Source organism: Pholis gunnellus (genome assembly GCF_910591455.1).
Source record: "Pholis gunnellus genome assembly, chromosome: 12".
NCBI classification, from domain to species: Eukaryota; Metazoa; Chordata; class Actinopteri; order Perciformes; family Pholidae; genus Pholis; species Pholis gunnellus.
The window spans coordinates 16,108,770-16,128,882 of NC_136539.1; the positions used below are offsets into that span (position 1 = coordinate 16,108,770).

The 20,113-nt window shown below is 42.5% G+C and overlaps 1 protein-coding gene across 1 annotated transcript in view; it reads right to left on the bottom strand.

Annotated features, from left to right (window-relative positions):
• map2 (microtubule-associated protein 2) overlaps window positions 1–20,113 on the bottom strand; it is a gene marked incomplete at both ends in the record, with an annotated part of 32,471 nt that continues 12,358 nt past the window's right edge. Inside the window, 10 exons of the mRNA XM_079169563.1 lie at window positions 1–213; window positions 700–812; window positions 2,111–2,192; window positions 9,900–10,201; window positions 10,644–10,700; window positions 11,168–11,309; window positions 12,935–12,996; window positions 14,103–14,219; window positions 15,244–15,486; window positions 15,612–18,485. Of these exons, the coding sequence (XP_079025689.1) occupies window positions 1–213; window positions 700–812; window positions 2,111–2,192; window positions 9,900–10,201; window positions 10,644–10,700; window positions 11,168–11,309; window positions 12,935–12,996; window positions 14,103–14,219; window positions 15,244–15,486; window positions 15,612–18,485 (4,205 nt within the window). The remainder of the gene's footprint in view (window positions 214–699; window positions 813–2,110; window positions 2,193–9,899; window positions 10,202–10,643; window positions 10,701–11,167; window positions 11,310–12,934; window positions 12,997–14,102; window positions 14,220–15,243; window positions 15,487–15,611; window positions 18,486–20,113) is intronic.

Consider the following 20,113-nt stretch of genomic DNA (forward strand, 5'->3'; position numbering starts at 1 on the left):
TCACAAACCCTGTTTGGCCAGAGCTGCGGTGACATCCTCAGCCAGGGTCGCTAACTGCGGCGACTCCAGCACGTTGAGACTGCCGGAGGATGATAGGTCGCTTTCCCGCTGGCGCTGGGGGGACACCAGGCCTGGCGACTGCACAATGATGTCGGCCCCGTGGTCCACTCGTGCCTTGACTTGGTCGCGAAAAATCAGCTTGTGGCTCTCAATCTATCAGAGGCAGGTGGTGTGACGAAAGATGTGGATGGGGAAGAAGAAATACATTATTTTCATGTCATGTAGAGTCAAAATTATTTTGTGCATTGTATCTTAGTGCGTCAGCTTTAGAAAAACTGCAAATAGAACAACTCTTAAATGTTTAATTGAAGAGAAGTCTGTTTTCTAGACTTTACCCGAAAACTATACTTTACTGCAACCATCACAGATAAAGGATTGCAAGTTTTTGGAAGATTGGCTTGATGTAAACACAATCCTTACGTATATATATATATTACTTGCATTCTTAATCCACTGTTATTGCAATTTACAAAATGTTTACCCTACAGTATATCAGATTAAGCATATATCTTTCAAGATTACAATGTTACACATATGTAATACATATGCATTAGTATACATACATATACTAGTAAGACAATTCATCAAAAACTTGTGTACCTTTAAATCATAGATTGGGTGCATGGAACTGACACTCACCGTGACGCGGCTTCCACCAGGAGTGTGCTGAGTATTATCCAGGGAACCCACCTTGGCTTGGGCTTTGTCTTTGAAGTCCAACTTCACAGTCTCTATGCGCACGTTGCCGCCCCCTGGGGAGAAGAAAAGGAAGTGTAAAAACTCTACAGGGATAGCCACTCAGGTTTACGTGGAGGTAGCGACTGATTTACGGTGAAAAAAAAGTGAAGGGGGTCGGGCAGTTTGCTTTTTTTTACGAAACCCTGGTCTTTTGAAATGCGTAATGTTGTACTGGAAGAGCATGCATGCTCAGCAAAGCTCTCAGTGAATAAAGGTTATACAACGGACAGACGGAGAGGGACCAGAAGATGGTGCTGCAGGACCTACAGTAGTCACCACAACACCATCTGGGGAGGAGGGGAATGAAAAGAATCCCTGTCTGATAGTGTTCTTAAAATCTTTTCAGTACTTTATTAAAATTAGGCCTGCAGTGTTTTTGATCAACAGTAATGTTATTGCTTCCAACAGTAATAACTTAGAGGGCCAGTTCAATAAAAAAAAGGGTGACCAGACGTCGCGCAATATTTGGGACAGTCCCGAAAAATCGGACTAAACCTGAGCTTTAATTAGTTATAGCCTAATAAGACATTAAACACTGATCAAAGATTGGGTCATGTGTAGATGATTACCCAAGATTTGTGAAAAATCTTGCAGGAACTGTTAAGAGGTTAAGATAAGATACTGTACATCTACTTCAGCAAGTCTTCTACTGTAGATAGGTGCGTTGGATCATAAACTGACTGTGAAAACAATGTCCTGAGACCGACCTTACCGAATGAACGCCTGATTACAGACACGTCATTAATAAAGTGAGCACAGTGCGTGATTCTTTGGTTCTTTCCTAGTCAGTGATGACCCTCTCCAGGTTTGACCCAATCCAGTTCATCAACAATTCCTAAGAATCCTGCAGAATTCACAGTTCACACTTTCAGGTTAGAAACACACAAAACACAAGCCGGCCCCCAGGACTCACACAACCTTTCACATTTGGCCGCCTGTGGACGCATACATCAAGCTGTCAATCCAAATGTAGTTTCCTGCTTGCTGCTGTTAATTCATGAGTTAAATATAAACTGCAAAGTACATTAATTCATTAAATTGGATTAGATTGTACTTTATTAAAGCTTGAGTGCATTAAAGTTGATGGCCTGCTTTTATTCTGTATACAGTTAAGACTTACACCTAACCTGTGGGACTCCTCACTTTTTGCAAGGGAGTGTCGAGAGAGTGCTGGACACCCCCCCGTATAAACTTCTATTGGAAGGTAGGATTGCACCGGCAACCTTCTGGTCACAAGCGTGCTTCGCTGCCCTTTCTTCCAGCATTGTCACCCCCAGTGTTACCCCTCAGTTCCTGCAGGCCTGACTGTTACCTGGCCGATGATGGATGTTGTCTAGAGAGCCACACTTGGAGGTCACGTGGCTCAAGTCAATCTTCTTGTTTTGTATCATCACCTGGAAGCAGCAAAGTCAGGAAAAGACAAGGTCAGAGCTTACAGTTCACAATGAGGTTATAATAAACTCCCACTGACCTCAAATCATGCTTACAGAGACGATCCAAACAGCATCTCCCCCTTTCTCAATTATAGAGAGGGATGCAGTATGTCTGATCTGCACTAAACTGCAGCTGCTGTTTGAAGAAAATGATTGGGTATCAACTGGGAATCAAAGCCTGCAGTCTTCCACATTCCAACACAGTGGTATCTAATTGCATGTAATCATTAGAAAATAAGGCATGGAAGCAGAAAAGGAGAACACCAGTGACTGTTAAATAACAGTCTTTGCTTGGTTCTGGTAGTGCAGAACTGCTGGTGTCTGTTAAACCAACCAAACCAAAATGGAATACAATCTATGTGCTGTAACTGTGTCTTGGGCACATTCTGGAAAACCTGTGAAATAAACACCATGAGAGAAAGGAAGACAGTAAAGAAGGAATGCACAGGTGAAAGCAGCCGGAGAGGAGATAAGGAGATGCTGTTATGCGAAACACCCCTGGAGTCTCAAGAGGGAACCACAGAGAGATATGTAAGGATTGAACCGATGAGACAGCAAACGGAGCGGAGCTACGAGCTTTTAGACACAGCACAATGAACGGGAGGAGACACAACACGTCCTGAGATGAATCACTGGGACACGCCTGTGGTCAGCAATCACTTTGCCAAGTCGCCGATTTAGTTGATATATCTTTTGTAACTAATGATTTGGTGTTCAATTCTTTTTTTCTGCTTTTTTTTTTTACTGCGCCTGAGAGGAAAGAAAACAACAGGAAAAGTGAGACGATGCTGAACAGCGCGGGTCACGAGCCACGTTACAAACCACAAACACAAAGAGCACTATGCACAACAAGCCTGTTCATCTACCAAGGTGTCCCTCACACATGCACAACACCGGAAACGATATGCAGCTATGAGCTAAAGACAGAGATGAGATGTGGTCTGTGTCAGCGTGGGTGAACATCCTGCTGCAGGTTGGCTCCTCTCTTCAGCAAACGTATCGTTATGAAATCTATCAACTTTATTGTTGGAATCTTTTTGTTCGCTGTGATCATATTCACAGTATTTACAGAGAAAACACGACATTTGGTTATTATCTTTTTTTACATGATTCATAAGAAATAGCTTAGTATTATTTTTAGTACTACAAGTTGACAGGATTTGACAGTCCACTCAATCGTATCATGTGCATATTCTACAACAAATATGGACCTACATTATAAAATATTTATATTTCCTTCAGCCGCACTTGGAAATGTTGCCCCCTGTCATCCTGACACCTTATTGTAATAAGAGGTACCTGGAGCGTAAATACCCTTCAGTAAATGTTTAGCTATTCAAAAGAGAACTGCTGCAGTGTTTAGTCTACAATAGACTTCTTGACCCGGACAAATAAAATAAATCAGCTCAAAACTTTGAGCTGAAAACAGCACTATGCCGTTCCATCTCCAGTATTGCAATGCCACTGGCATCACCTTTTTTAAACCTCTTGAAAGGAAGATGATACACATGTCTCTGTGTTCCCAGTAACACAGAGTTTTAAGAGGCAAATAATAAGACGTTTGATGAGAATAGGCTCTCCTAAGGGACGTGATGTTACGACAAGAAAGACTTTTTTATCATTTATTGTTATCATCAACCTGAACACCTTACTTTGGAAATGCACATTACTTAGTGCTTCATGCAGCATGCTGTTTTGGACGAGAGATGTTGAGTCTCTTTCTATGCATTTAGGTCGTCTACTTCCTGACTAATGTATAATAAAAGTAATACACACAATCAAAACATGAATAAAAGGTATTATTGTGATTGTTAAAGCCTCCACCAAGCATAGTGAATATACTATTATAGGTGGAATGCTACTACGGTCCTATATGTCATCGAATGTTGGAGGAGGAGACATGCAGCCTTTATTATCTAAATTCCTCGCAGGACACAAACCAGTACTGGGGATCAACAGCAGTCAGGTAAAGAGCACCAGCACTGCTGCCTTAAAGCGTGAGTGACTTAACAATAAACTGTAAAGCGGGGTGGAAAAACAACACAACACAACAGAGAAATGACACTGACATGAACACTGAGACAATGGACTAGTGGCACAAGACTCACGTTTCCACCTCCTGCCGAGTGGCCCCGCCTGTCCAAGGACCCACACCTAGACTGAACATGGCTATAGTCCAGCTTAACACTGGGGATGAGAACCTGCAGGGCGGAGGTGAGGAATGAGGTGGGAGAAGACTTGGGCTTTTTTTACTGTTTAAATAATCTGTCCTAGACATCTGAGTTTGTTTGACTCTAAAGCAGGCAGTAGTATTTGACCTGGTGGTTCACCTGTTATCACCTGGGTAAACAGCATGCAACGGATACAATGATTCGAAGCTAACGGACAAGATAGGTCCATGTCACTACTCAGCTGTGACTCTTGGTGTCAGCCCGGCTTATGTCATCTGGTGACTCCTCAAGAGGATCGTCTTTACTCTAGGCTCACCTCGAGAAATCAACATTACAGCCATTTAAAAACACCTTTTTGTGTTTCCCTGCCACACATGGTGTTTTCCAGTTGGAGCCAAAACTACTTAGTGTGCCTTTTCGGCTACTAAGGGAGTTGTAGGTAATAAATGGCGTGGGTGGAGAGTATCATGAAGTTTTGATATATTGCTGCGATCAATTCGTTTTTACAGACTTTGAGTGCATACGAGCATGCAACACCTTCAGTGAATCTTGACATCACACTGTGTGTCACATGAAGAGACAACGCCACAAGAACATACTTCAATACGTTGCCATCAATTGCACTTCCTGCGCTCAGACTCAACTCGATGCAAAATGAAAGCAGTGAAAACTTGAGACCATTAGATTAAGATGAGAGAATACTGTATGTGTGTGCTGTTATGGTAAATGGCTCTCAAGACCGCAGGGAGAGAAAGCGGGAGTGAGATGCAGACACAGCAGAGTTGGTACAGTACATAGTACTAACGATAAATACATTTTACCCAGAAGCACAGTAAAAGCAATGGGAACAACACTGGTTGAGAGAGAAAAACTTGCAAATGTATGTATGTGGAGAAAGCACTAAATAATACTTTAAAATGCTTTGAAATACTGTAATATCAGTATAAGAATATTTGATATAAAACCAAAAGTATAGATTGAGAGTACAGATATACCTCTAGAATCTAGTAGCAAGTATCTAGCTGTCTAGTATACTAGGCAACATGACAAACCAGAAGAGGAAGGTTCAATTCTGAACGAGGGGGTTGCAGGAAAAGAGTTTGTTGTTGGTTAACTGAGCGCGCATTCATTTCCTAATTAGTACATTGTATCCTGCTGCTGCCTTCACTTGAGTGAGCCCTTCTGGTCTTAAGTAAGCAAAAATAAGGATAGAAGAGAGAGGTTAAGCCAAATGTCATTTGGGTTTCATCCAGTAACCACCAGTGAACATCCGGCCATTACTAAGGAATGCAAAAGCAAGACATTTCAAGGCATTGCATTTGTCGGTATACCAGCTTCTGGTCTCTGGGAACATCTACCAAGACAGTGAGAACTAACTACCAAACGCAAGACAAGACACAATATGTACAGTATTACAAGATTACACGGGAAACTAAACGAAGAAAAATGATGGCAGTGATTTCTGTGGTAATGTTTCCTATTTATTTAGCCCCCGCCAATGAGAAGTCAAGCCACAGTTGTTAGATGGAGCTGGTCGGACGTAGTGACTTGCTCCTGGACATTTGAGCGCGGCAGACATTTGCCAGCATATGGTTTTGGACATCTGACCATGAGTCAGATGTCCAAAACTGTCTGAGTGCCAGATAGTTGGGGTAATTTGGATTTGATGGCACTGCTCTCACAGCAAGAAGGTGGCTAAAATCAGAAGCTGCCAGACCATGTTGCTAGGTTTCTATTAGCTGCTCATGTGCCTGCGAGTAAGCATAATAATACACTTGTGAAGCTAAGCTTCAAAAGTGGACTTTGGTTAACCCCACACAAAGTGTGCAACGGGAGACAATGAATTGCATACAAGGTTATTAGGTTCAAGGGTGAGAAAACACGACAAACTAGGGTACTAAGATGCTAACCCATCAAGCTACCCATGTATCCAGATTTGCACCGCATAACAAACAGTTACTTGTTGCATGTCACTTAATTGGACTTGGACTAAAAATATACATTAGGAACAAACTAATCAAATCACGGTCCTTTCCATCTAAGGATCAAGAGAGGTAAAACAATTGGTCATGACAGAAGGGTACATACATTGCCTCCACGGGGAGAGAGCTTCAGATTATCCTGGGAGCTGCATTTTGTCAGTAAGTGAATGAAGTCCAACTTCTTGTTAAAAATATGAATCTATGGGAAAAATACAGAGATAGTATGTATACTTATAGTATATATTTATATATAAATATAAAATGTTTCATGTAGATAAATGACATGCCCTTAACTGTTGCTGATTTGAGTTTTGAAAGACATTTTAAAAAAGTCAAATTTTCTCACTACATGTATTGCGCAATGAGCCGGTGTCACACTGGTTATCCTTCCATTCCCATCATGGTTAAGTTGGTAAACAGGCCAACATACTTGGTGTATTCTTTTAAAGAGACCAAGGGTTGAAAGATGTGGCACTCAATAAATAATCACAAATAGTTGAAGTATAATCAATTAATACATTAATCAATTTCAAAAAGATATGATAAGATAATTGATTGCATTTCAATAGAAATTATGCATTAGTAAACTCTTTTAATGGGAGCTGTATTTTTAGAGTCAGACGTCCTGAATGTCAACATGTAGGCGCCTAAAGATTGAAGCAAGAGCTGTGATTGGCTCGATCGACCACATGACTGATTCATGCAACAGCTGTCCAAACAGCTCCTGCTGCTGCTCTGTGGGCTGACTTGATTAAATATTCAAAATTCTAATATCAATTAATTGTGTAAAGCAAAAAGTGAACAGAATTATTCATTACTAATTTTAATTATTATTTTTTTTTTACTTTGACTCATTGGAATGGAAATATAATCATTCAAGAATAGTCTCGCAAATGTATTAAGTGTATTAATTGATAAGAATGAAACACTATGAAGGTTTTTAATTATTTTAGTGGCACACTCTTTACCAGGCTCCATTAAACACATGGTGTCATAATTAACAGTGCTGAGGTGTACCAGCAGGTCTTGGGTCCAGGTCACACTGTGTGCCGCTGACAGGCAGAGAGTAACGGAGATGAGGCGAAGCACTGACTTCCAGATCCAAGAGGACTTGTGTTTGGCCTCTGTTGGCCTATTTTGGTCCTTGAGCTTCTATGAGGACAACCAATGGACATGTCAGTGTCGAGGCAAAGGCCTGATATGGGCTGGGGGAGGCTGGGAAACTGGAACTATTTAGACCGTGGAGCTGCTAGGAACTAATTAAGGACAGGAGAGGATTATTTCTGTCACAGGGGGTAACACGACATCTGTGTGTGCAGGAACTTAAAGAGAATATTTGAGGTGACTTTTTTCTTCCCATTTTTAAATGAGGAAAAGCAAAACACACCAGGGAATGGGATTACCACCCTTCCATCCTCAACACACCTCATCCAGTGGCAACAGTGCAGGAACCTCAAAAGTAACTATTCATCTCTGTAGATTACAGCAGCTAGTTTCGAAGAGGCTGCATGAACCTTATTGCAGCAAAGCTAATGATGCCTTGAGAAGGATCCTCTGTCTATATTTTCTGCTATTATATGGGATACAGCACAGTGGTCCAACAGTGACAATGAGAGGCCACTACACCAATAGATGTGTATACTTAATTACATTAGTGTAGAAATAACCAAAATAATTCATACATACTGTATTGTATTCAAATGCCAGAACTATTTCGTTGTATTTGTGTTATTGTCTTCGAAATTCAGTAACTATTCATCCCTTCCTGAGGTGCTTTTGTTATTAAATCCACTTATGAGGCACAAATAGCAGTAGTTTGTCTCGACACTTCTTTCTGAATCTCATCAACATACCATAAAGCCATCGCCTTAGGAGGCAGATTCAATTTTAACTTTGTGTCATGCAGCTTGTGGCCAAAAGAGAAGCTGGGAGAATCAGGACAATTGCTCTGCTCAGACACTCCCCCTTGTGTTTGTGCGTACACAAAAGCTTCCATCACTGTCTGACAGCAGACACCTACTGCCTCCCAGGGGTGACACACGCATGCACACACATGCACTGTGGGGCTGTGGGTTAACACATTAAAGGTTTTCTACACAGGATTACTGTGCAAAATCTCAGCTGATGTCATGACATAGGAAATAATGTCATACATTGCTGCGTGTATCCAAAGAGGAGGTAAGCCTTGTTACAGGACACACTGCGTTACAGATAACAGGTGAACAAGTGGGACATGTTCACAGCTAACCACAAGCACAAACAAAGGACACCTCAAGCATTGGCCAACCTCTTCCACAGCCACAAAATTAAAGCTAAAACAACTTCCAATGTGGCACTTGGAGGTACAAACTGGACTACCTGTGCTCACATTGCATCAGGTGACAACCCACCACTTTGTTTACCCTCCAGACACCTCCGCTCCCAATGACACTTGCGTGTTAGAGACAACACTGCCGGTCTTGACATAGCACAGTAACTGTTTATGACCCGGCATGCATGCTTGCACACATTAAACACACATGTAAACATGCACAGAAACTCCACTTAGGCCATTTCTCCAGCAGATGACAGGCAGGCATTTGGAGCTTGATCCCTTCCTATTTTGTGGCTGGCTGCACAGAGCAGCGCAGAGGCCGGGCAAGTCATAAAGATGTCAGCCAAATCCTCAGACCCCTAATCAGGTCATCAGTGGAGGCTTGTAAGAGCTGATGGATACAGACACACTGCTGTTTTCATCACTATTCTTCCTGTTGCAGCGCTGACTGTACTTCAGACTGGAACACTATTTCTGTGAAACTTGGTATTTCTTTCTCATAATCACTTTATGCATTTAACTAAGTTTGAATCAATGCAAATATTGTGCTCCATATTTTTTTCTTTCACAACACATTCTTTCTTAAATCATTGTCCTTTTACACTGGTGAGTCAGCAAAGGATAGAAGGACTAACAGTGGAAAGAGGTAGCTAAGAGACTAAGTAAAAAAAACAATGAGTGTGGAGAGGTAGGAGAGAGGGTCCATGGGAAATAATCATATCAAGAGATAAGAAAAGTCAGAAGAAATCATACAAAAACACATTTTACAATGCAATTCTAACCAAAACATTAAGCGTTGGCGTTGGTACATACCAATGCTATATTCTACAGCTTTTTAACAATACATAAAGACATGGCAACATTGTAGTTTTTTTTTAAAACCACTTAACCGTTTGCTTTTGTTTCAACGTTTGAAGGACAAGATCCAGGGTATAACCTGGTAGGAGATAATCACTAAATATAGATATATAGATATCTACGTTTACACGGACAGAAGGTACACGTACTAACAACTTCTCGAATAACCCTCTCTGAGATCATTAGACAGACAGAGACATGTAGGAAAAATAGAACGCATGCAACAAGTAGCGATTGGAATGTAACATTGCAGAGGTGAAAGAAATAAGCAAGCAGTTAGATAGAAGCTACGGGTTGTGGGGGAGCAAAGGTTTTGGGGTAAAGTGAGGGAGAAGAGCGTCACCTGTCCTCCTTTGGGCTGGTACTTGATATTCTCTATGGAGCCGATCTTGGACCTGATGTTCTTGAAGTCAGGCAGTGGCTGGTTGATGATGCGGAGCTGTTTGGGTGTGGTTGCAGGTGACTTGGGCGGGGTGTGGACCACGGCTACCTTCCTCTCCTGGGAAATCAAGCTGAGGGAGCGTGGGGTTCCATGGGTCCTTGAGGACGACGAGTAGCTGGGTGGGGTTCCTGGGGTGATGGCTGTGGAGCCGGGGGTGCGGGGGGTGGAGTGGCCGCTGCGAGCCGAACGCGAGCGCACCGATTCTGTTATTGGTGGGGAGGAAAATAAAGGATGAAGGTTGCAGCTGAAGACGAAGGGGTGCTGTATTATACATCATGTACTATTCGAATTGTCATGTCAAATTTCTTAACTCCAATTTTGGGGATTTCTGTTTATCAAAGGGGTAATCAGAAAGCTATTGTGCAGCACTGTATGTCTGTGGGGTTGAAAGTTCGGGTTGTTGATCAGTATGAAAGAGCAAATCCTTAATTTATCAGATGCTGAGATTTTGTGGCTTTTAGAAGTCACTTTTCAGACCAACAGATTTACGGTATTTCATGACTCTGAAGCAGACTATTTCAAGTCTCCTGTTACAATCTTTTAGCCATATATACTGAGTTACTAGTTAATGAAGTTAAACTTGTACAATTCAATTTAATCCAACATAGCAATCATAGTGACAGACGTATGGAGAATCCCATCTACCTGTCATGCTAGAGGCCCGTCCGGTCCTATGCTCTGCCCTCACCTCTGTGCGAAACGCTGCAGGAGGCAAAAGAGGAAATGTTTCAGATTTAATGAGGGAGATGATGAGGAAGGAAGAAGGAAAGAATGAAAAGGACATTCAAGAGTTCTTGGATGTCCAATTTTAAACTAATCAATCTGGATCTTTGCTATTTACAAGGTAAGTTGTGTATGTGTAAGAACACTTTGACTTATAGTTACATAGAAATGGTGAAAGAGGACTGGACAGTGAATACAGCTTGTATCTCATTGAATACAAATCAACAAACATATAGCTAAGATAGCTAAGTTAAGATAGCTAAGACAATGGGAAGGACTTGAGCTTTCTTAAGCCTAATTTAAGAAATCAATTATCAGCATTGGTTCAGTTTTTGCTTTCTTATTAGTGGAATCAATTTGTTGAGACTCATACTGGAGGCTGATTGATGTTGGATGTATCTAAGACCACCTAAATACCAATACTTTGAGAAGTAAGTTGAGCCTACATGTGGGTCTGCGAGGAGCTGTGGAGCCGGAGCTGGTGATGGAGGTGGAGCTCTCCTCATGGTCAGGGTATGGCCGGCGACTCAGAATGGAGGCATGCCGCGGCACGGAGGACCTCTTTGCAGGGCTCCACGACCCACCGTCCTGTTGGGAAACAGACAAGAGGTAGATCCTTAGGCCAGTGAGGCTCTGATTGATTCTTAATAAAAGTCTAGAGTCAGGTAATATTGCAAAAGAAAGTTATTTTTATATACATATGTTTTTATGATCTTTCCTGAACTCCTGCAGCTACGAGGCCGCTCTGCCATTCACCTACCTTGGCTGTGAGTCTCTGTAATACTGGGAAGCATTGAGGCTCTGCTGAGGATGGGCGTGGTCTATCTAATGAGGCGGCCACTCTGGATATGGAGGTGGGGATCTTTGTTAGTGGCGAACGATGGGCATGGCACTGAGATAGCACAACGATGAGGCCCGGTGGGTGAGTAGCATGGCGCCGAAATACAGGACACAGGGTGACAAAAGAATGGTGAAGATAACAGTGCTTGAACATGCATTATCAGCGCACAAGATCTCATCTCCTTTGTGGGATGATGAATGAGATAGTGGCATCAGATCTTGTGTGTTTAACATTTAATTATAGCCCATCACAACAGCCATTCACGCACGCTCATTGTGAACATGTCAGTTAAGAAATTTGAAATCTATGACATCAAAATGACAAACAACAAACTTGAAGAAAAAAAAGTAAAGTACACTGCAGACCATGGTAACAGATGTATTGAAGACTGTAAATAGAATGTGTGAATCAAAAGTGAAACATAATGTGGGCTCAGAGTGACAGAACCCTCTTACAGTATGCTTTGATGACATGACATTTAAGAAATGCAGAAACTGTGTTATTTTAGACACAATAACTGTCATTACCATGGCGGAGGAGTAAAATGCAGTCACGACCACAGCCGCTGGAGAAATGTCACAGGGGTGATTCGACACCCACTCAGTAAAAAAGAAAATGCTCTAAATGGATCTGCCTTGTCTACTTTTGCAAAGACCCATTAAACAAGGCAACAATGGCAAACATTTTACAAAAAGCAAATGCAACGGACATAAATATTGGTTTCACCAAATACAAAAACGAAAACTAGCAGTTGGTGTTAATACAGAAATGCAATTCACCGTTTTCCAGGCAGGGATTAGGGCTTAGATAGACAGAGGGGAGACAGCACTCGCCTAAACAGTCTGTAATGTGTTTATCTGAATAGATGATTAGGTTTCTCTGGAAATCACAAGAGAAAATATATAACAGCTTTTAATAACTCTCAATTCCAATGATAATTATTCTGCCTAATTAATGTGGTGTTTATTGTTTCAGAGTTGGCACTAAAGACGCACAAGGCAACTTGCGTATTAGTTTCATATTAGTAGCAAGAGAAAAAATATTTGATATCTGTTTTGACTTAATTATGCATTCATTGCACGATGTAATACAATGTCAGCATGTCCATGTTTACCAACCTTTCTTTTCTAAAACTCTTTATACTAAAGGACAACAAAAGGCTGAGTACAGCGGATCTAATGTTGGAGAGCCCGGTTTCCAAGAGACAGAGCAATCAGTCGCTGCCGTTTAGGAGAACGTTTTGGTTTCTATCTTCAGTGTCAGTATATCTAATTGCCCTACTGCAAAACTGCTTGATGATTCAGGCGGTTTGCCAGTAAAGCTTTGATATGGTATTTCTCATTCCACTGTTGGGCTGATGGAGTGTACTCACCGATGCTCTATCGCGAGACTTTCTGGCAACACTTAAAGGCTGACGACTGTCTGGTAGCGCCTCTGAGAAACAGAAACAGAATAACAGGAATATTACAACACCATCAGAATACACGTTTTGACCTTCATACACTGAAGGGGAAGAAGTGAGAACCCTTTCAATGTCCTACTTTGAAGGATTATCGTCATATATGTGTCCTTGATCATTGAGCACATTTAGTTTTGTATGTGTTCGTATGGACGTACAGAAATACAACTTTGCATTGCCGTACCTGGCATGGAGAGCTATATGACAAATCGAATGTTCTGTGGGAGCGGGTTGCTTCCCCATTGAGAGCGCTGTTCTGCAAAGATTTGGCAAGATATCACACAGTGTGTGTGTGTGTGTGTGGGGGGGGATTTTCTATTACGTAAGGCAACCCTGAAAAATAATCTAATTGGGGCAATGCAGCAGTACACTGAGCTTTCATCATCAGTGACACAGAATTCAGCCCATCAGGGGAAAATGAAGTGCACACTGCCTCCGGGACAGAGTCTTTATAGTATCTGGTCCATAGAACAAAACCATGGATTACTAGTTGCCTGGCAACCATAGGTTGAAAACCATATGAAAGACCAGAGAGGTCAGGAACATTTTCTAGGTTTTTCACACCACACAACAATCAGGCAAGCTTTAAATGACATGGAATAATTATAAAAGATATTAGTATATTAATGTGAGAGAGCAACAGACCACCAACAGACCACCAAGAACATAAAAACAAATGGCTGGAAGATGCATTTTAATAAAGAGTATCTTAACACCAGCTGAAAATCTTGCTTTTGCTGACATTGCAGTAGTGATGTGGGAGTGCACTTTGAAAGTGTTCAGTGAATCCCGAAAAAACCACAGGATGTCAGTGAATCGATATTTTCTACTTGGTGTTAAGTTTCTTTCAAAAGAACAAAGAGACGATGTGCACAAAAACAAATGAAGGAAATGAAACATGTATGGCAGTCAATTTTTTATTGTGATTAAATACAACAACAAAAGCAGACCATGGTAACCAACAAAACAAAATGAATGCCAAAACCAGGTGGAAGCTGACAGTGGAGGGACGCTGGAGTGGGAGTTGGTGGCTCTCCAGCACACAGCACTAGTTGTATGACAGACCAAGGCAATGTGTCACCTGTGGGTCTCCTTCTAGGACAGGAGTGGTGCTGGGTGGGGCGGGTCTGGCGGACGGCTGGTTTCATCGCACTCCTCTTAGATGGGGATTTGGTAAGCTCGGCCTTCCGTATCACGGCTACCAGAGGAAACAGGCCATTGACAAAAGCAGAGACACAACAAACAGCAGAGGCAGAACCACGTTCGTATTTGTACTATACTAAAAACAGCTGACTTCTATCACTTCTATCATCTTTTGACACAAACAGGTGTATAGGTAAACAATAAATAACTAGATCACTTAGGCACATGATGATGAGGGGTTTAACAATTCTCTGTTCAGACCTCAATTTTTGAGCCATGGTGCGGTTCATACAGGGGTTCACATACGTTAACTAAATAAAGAGGACTATTAAGAACCATTTAAGCAGTGCGTATGTAGGAATACAGGTTTTGGTGTTTTGAGAAGACATCTGTTAGCGAACACTGCCACCTCCTGGATAAGATGCTACTCAACTATGCAGTCAGTCACATACTGAAACGCGGTCGGCTCGGCACTTTCTGGTCCCAGCACACCGAGCAAATGCTTGAATCACTTGTTTTCTACAACTGAAAAAGAACGCATATCCAGTGCCATGAAAACCCTGATTGCATAGGTAATTGCTTGAGCACAGTTACCTGCAGTTGTTGGGGATTCTAAGGAGCATCGCTAAGATCATTGTTGGGATGATGTCTTCGGAAACGTGCTTACATATTTGAAGTGCTGCCTGTCGCCTAAGGACGTTTTGTGAAACACTGCGGACAAATTGTGTGTGTTTTGTCGATAATGCAATTGCCATCGCTGTACTCCCCCAGATAACCATAATGTTCCCAGACTGCTGACTTGAATGTGCCCGGGGGATCTGCAGCGGTCGCGGTAGCAGTGGGTTGAGGGGGAACACGAGACTGTGGACGCTTGCGGTTTTCGATCTCGGTTTCAGAACCTTTACACCCCTAATGATGATGTCGAGCAACTGTTTTAAATGGCTTTACTCGACGTACAGGACCAAGAAGAAAAGTGTATAACAATATTGATTCTATGGAAAGCAGCAGGTATGCTGAAAAACCATAACTGCAATTTGTATAACTTCAACCATGATTATATATTAAGAAATGATGGGAACCTTTTTTCTTCTGGATTTCCTCTCTGGGGATGTAGACAGGTTCTTTGCGGACGGGCTTGCGTTCTGGTGTGGAGATTCGGCCCTTAGCCCGCCCTCCCTTGGCCTTGGGTTTGACTGGCTTTTCTTGTTTCTCTGTCTTCCTTTGTTGGGTATGCTTGTTCTGGACCACAGCAGGGTTTTTGACTGAGCTGGGCATCTTGGGCAAAGGCTCAATCTGCTCTGTCGCCATACTCTTATCATCATCTGCAGGGTGCAAAGCAAGACATGAAAAACATGAGACAACATCAATGTGTTAATTTGAAGCAGAAGAAGAAAGAAATGGGGAAAAAAGAACAATTTAATGGAATAAACCACCAAAGAGATCTCACCTTGTGTGTCAACCCAGGAGCTGTCCAAGATGGAGTCGTCCATTGTGGTTTCATCTCTATCGTAGCTCTCTGTCGGTTCTTCAGTGTCTATGGTTTGAGCCTCCTTCCCAGGGGAGGCAGGGGTCTCAAGAACATCTACCACCTCCTCTAGACTTGCAGCCTCCAAGTCTGCTTCTTGGGCCAGTTCCACAGACTCCTCCTCTTCCTCCTCTTCCTCTTTCTGGGCAGTGACACAAAGCCCTTCAGCCTCGGGTGAACCAGAGAAGCGAACGCTGTGTCCCGGCTCTTCTGCTTCATCAATGGTCTGGACCACAGTGATAAAATCGTCTTCAACCGTCACCACTGATTCGATGGCAGCTCGAGTTTCTGGGATCTCCTTTATCACTCCTGCCCCTGCTTTATCTAACACCTCTTCCTCATCTTCGTCTTGCGCCTTTTCATCCTCCACAGATTTTTCAGCTTCTTTCTCCACAGGTTTCGCGGCCGCCTTTTCCTCTGGTTGTCTTGCCATCTCCTCAAGCTTGTCTGCAACCTTTTTGTCCATCTCAGCAACTTTCTCTTTTTCTTCCTTCTCTTTCACTTCCATTTCTATCTTTTCTTTTTTTTCCTTCTCTCGCAACTCTTTCTCTATTCTATCTTTTTCCTCTATTTCTCTCTGCTCTCTCTCCTCTTTCCTTTTTCTCTCCTCTTGCTCCATCTTTTCCCTCTCTTCTCTTTCCTTCTTCTCTCTTTCTTCTTTCATCTCTCTCTCCTCTTTCTCCTTCCTTTCTGTCTCTTCCCTCAGGATTCTTTCTGCCTCTTCTTTCTCTCTCCTTTCCTTCTCTACTGTCTCTTTCATTTCCTTTTCTTTCTTTTCTGCTTCTTCCCTGATTTTCATCTCAGCCTCTTCTTTCATTTTCTTCTCGGCTGCTTCCTTCTCTTGCTCTTCCCTACATTTTCTTTCTGACTCCTCTTTTTCTTTGTTAATTCCTAACACTGGTGAAACTGTTCTTTTGGGGGAACCGTAAACTTCTCTTTGTTTAAGCTTTGAAGGTGAGAGCACTGGAGAGAGCAGCTTATCATCATCGATGTTGCTATCCACAGACGAAGAAGGTGAAGTTTTTACAGGCCTGGCAATCCGATCCTTGGCCACACCGGTCAGCTGGTACACATCTTCGGCATCCACTTCCTCATAGGCTTCCTGGTGGACCAGCTTCACTTTCTCCCGAAGTTCCTGCAGTTCTCTTTCCTCCTCCATACTGAGAGGCCTGTCCTCCATCTCCAATTTGCGGATCTGCCTCTCATAGTCGGCAATCTCGGTTTCTGATGCTGAGCCTTCGCCACTTGCTTGTCGTTCAGTGTCACTAAATGACCTCCCGCCTTCTTCTAGAGTCACAGTGACCGTTGGCGTCACAAAGGACTCACTTGGCTGAGCTAGTGGCATCTTTCTAACAGATTGTTTTGACTGTTCATCTGCAACCTTGCACTTTTCTTCAGCAGAATTTTCTCTCTCTACTTGCCTCTGGTCTTTCTCTTCAGTGACATCAGCAACTCCTGATGGCTGGCTCTGGTCCTCCACAGATGTGTCTCTGACTGCTAATTTCCTAGCTTGCTCAGCCACTTTCGCCTCCAGGACGGAGTGGGTAAAGACCTGTGCAGAAAGGTTTGTGGGGCTCAACACATCTGCAGGTGATGGCATGGGTCCTGAATATTCACTGAACACACAATAGCCCATCTCTTCCAGCTGGCTTTCACTCTTTCTGAACATAGGACTTAGTTCCCCTGAAACTAGGCTAGCCAGTGGGTCATGTGCTGAATAATCAGCTTGAATTGACTTTCTCCTGGTGATGTCTGGTTCGGTGTTTTCGGATGCAAGTCTGGAACGGGTACCGGCTAGGTCCAGCATCTCAGGCAAGTCTTGCGCCATCACTGTGCCATCTTTATAGGTGCTCTGGAGGGGCTGCGGGGATTCTGGCGAATCCGGTTCAGGGCTGGGTTTTGAAACCGATTCAGTGGTCCTTGGAGGAGATGAAGAATCTGAGGTGATGGAGGCCGCAGTCTCCAGGATCAGAGGAGGCAAGGATGGAGGCTTATCCACAGATGGTGTAGTGACTGGGAGGTAGTCTGCTGACTCATCTAGACTTCCACTAGTGTATGACATGATATCTGTGGCTAGTGGGGAGAAGTGCCTAGGTCTGCCTTGGCCACTCGGATCCATTGCTCCAATATTAATGTTAAGTGAGTAACTCCTTTGCTCTAAGGCCAGTTTACCCGGGGAAAGCCTGCATTCACTACTCCTGTCAGGAACTGTGAACAGTCCGGTGTCTTCTGCTGTACTTTCTTTAGTGTTGGGTTTATCCTGAGCTTCAGCTAGTGTGCTGTAGCTGATCTCTTGAGACCCGGCATCAACTGTACTCTTCTCTTCACCAGATCTGCTCAGTTCGTAATAACCCTCGCCCTTACATTGGGGAGCCTCAACAACCTCAATGGCTGATGTTTCAAAATATGCTGACATGCCAGATCTGTCTCTAGCGTCCGTTGTTGAGTCTCCTCCTTGAACTTTGTCTCCCACTGACGATAAATCAGGGGGAGCACCGATACTGCTGATCTCCACCACCTCCACTGAAGGCTGTTTCTCTGACACTGTGATTGGCTCGCCATATGTAGGCTGAAGTGTGAGTGACCTGGCATATTCTTTGGCTTTGTTTTCAACATTCGGAGGAACAAATGATGGCATATCCTTGGTGGGGCTCTCTGGTACAACTCGTTCACCAGCAAAAAATCCTTGCATCTGGGGCTCAAAAACCTCCTCCGGGCGTTTCTCCGATCCAATGCTGTCTGGGCTCATGGAACCACTTTTCTCGCTTCCCTGCTTGTCTGAGTCCATCTTCAAAGCTGAAAGGACATCTGTAAGTCTGCTGTTTTGATCAACATAGAAAAGTAATGCTTTGGCATGCTGCGAGTGAGATATTTATTAAGCTAGGGACTGGGAAAGCTGTTATCACAGAAACAGGCAAAGCTCTCCTCAGAAACTTACAGCACAATGATACGGCCATCACTGAAGAAATACGGCGAGATTATTGGGCCCACCAAGTCACAGATGGATCACAGTATGGCATGGTATGTGACGGAAACCGGCATGAGGCGACTGCGATGCTGATTTATGGGGAACAAGCAATAATAGATGGGATGGATATCCATGCGACTCTTCAAAACATCAGATATAAAAAAATATAGCATTTCTGTCATTCTTTGTAATTACAGTGGAACCCACTTATAGTGATCACGGTTACAGTGATCAACCACTTATATGGATCAAAAAGCTTGTGACGGAGTCATTCCTACGTATACAAATGCTGTTCAAGTATCAAGTAGTCTGCTTGCAGTGTTCATTTGGGGTATTTTTATACATGAAAACATTTTTTATTTTTTTTAGTTAGGTAATTCTTTTATTATTAATCTTTTTTTTAACTTTACTACCATATTATTTTGCCTTGCAGTAACCCGTATGCTTTTGACTAGCTACTTGAGCTAGTAATAATTGAAATTATTATTATGAAAAACCAAAGCAACGAGATGCAGCAGTGAAACTTGGTGTTCCTCAGGCTAGTTTGAGTCGTCTACTCAAACATCGAGACACAGTCATGTCTGCTAATAATGGAGACAGAAAACCAAAGCGAATAGGGGAAAGCACCTGTGGCTGGAGCCCACCACGAACCGTTTGAAACAGCTGTACTGTATTTTGGAACGGTCAATAAAATTCAGTTATAGCGAAGCTGCCTGTTTCATTACTTTATATTAATTCAATAAATATAGTGTCAGTTAGATAGTGATTAATGAGAAAAAAAGAAAAAAAAGTAGTGATCAATTTAACCTGGACAGATGTGATCACTGAAAGAAGTTTCCACTGTACAATGAAATTTTATGAGATTTTCCCCAATTTAAATTTATCATATAGTTTTATTAACATACAATTAATTTTGGCTCCTAAAAATGACTTTCATGTCTTTATAAAATCCAAAGCATATTGACACTAATGCAGAAGAACCTTTCTATTGAACGACAGAAAAAAATGCCAAATGACAAAAATAAACTAAACTAAATGAACAAATGAATTGTAGTTTTGCTGATATGATAATGCATTTGATGAGGCAACTAAACCACACTTGACATGAGACAGCCAACACAAGATCTCCTGCAAATGATGTACACAAAATCATGATAATAATATGAGTGACCCATGGTTAGAAAGTATGATTCATGGTTACGAAAAGTGCACCGCACTGGCATACCAGCATCAAGCCACTTGTAAACACAACGTGTAACCTGTAAGCTTAGAGCCGACGAAAAAAAGCACTGCTACGTTCACTTCATCATACCAATACGACACGGTGCCGAAAACCACAGCAAGAAAAAGAAAACACAAGCGCAAAGATAGCACACAATAAAACCAGGTCAAGTTAAAAGAATGTGGCTTTTTTCACCAACAAGCCTGTGTTGCCTTGCAGCCACAGCAGAGCGCA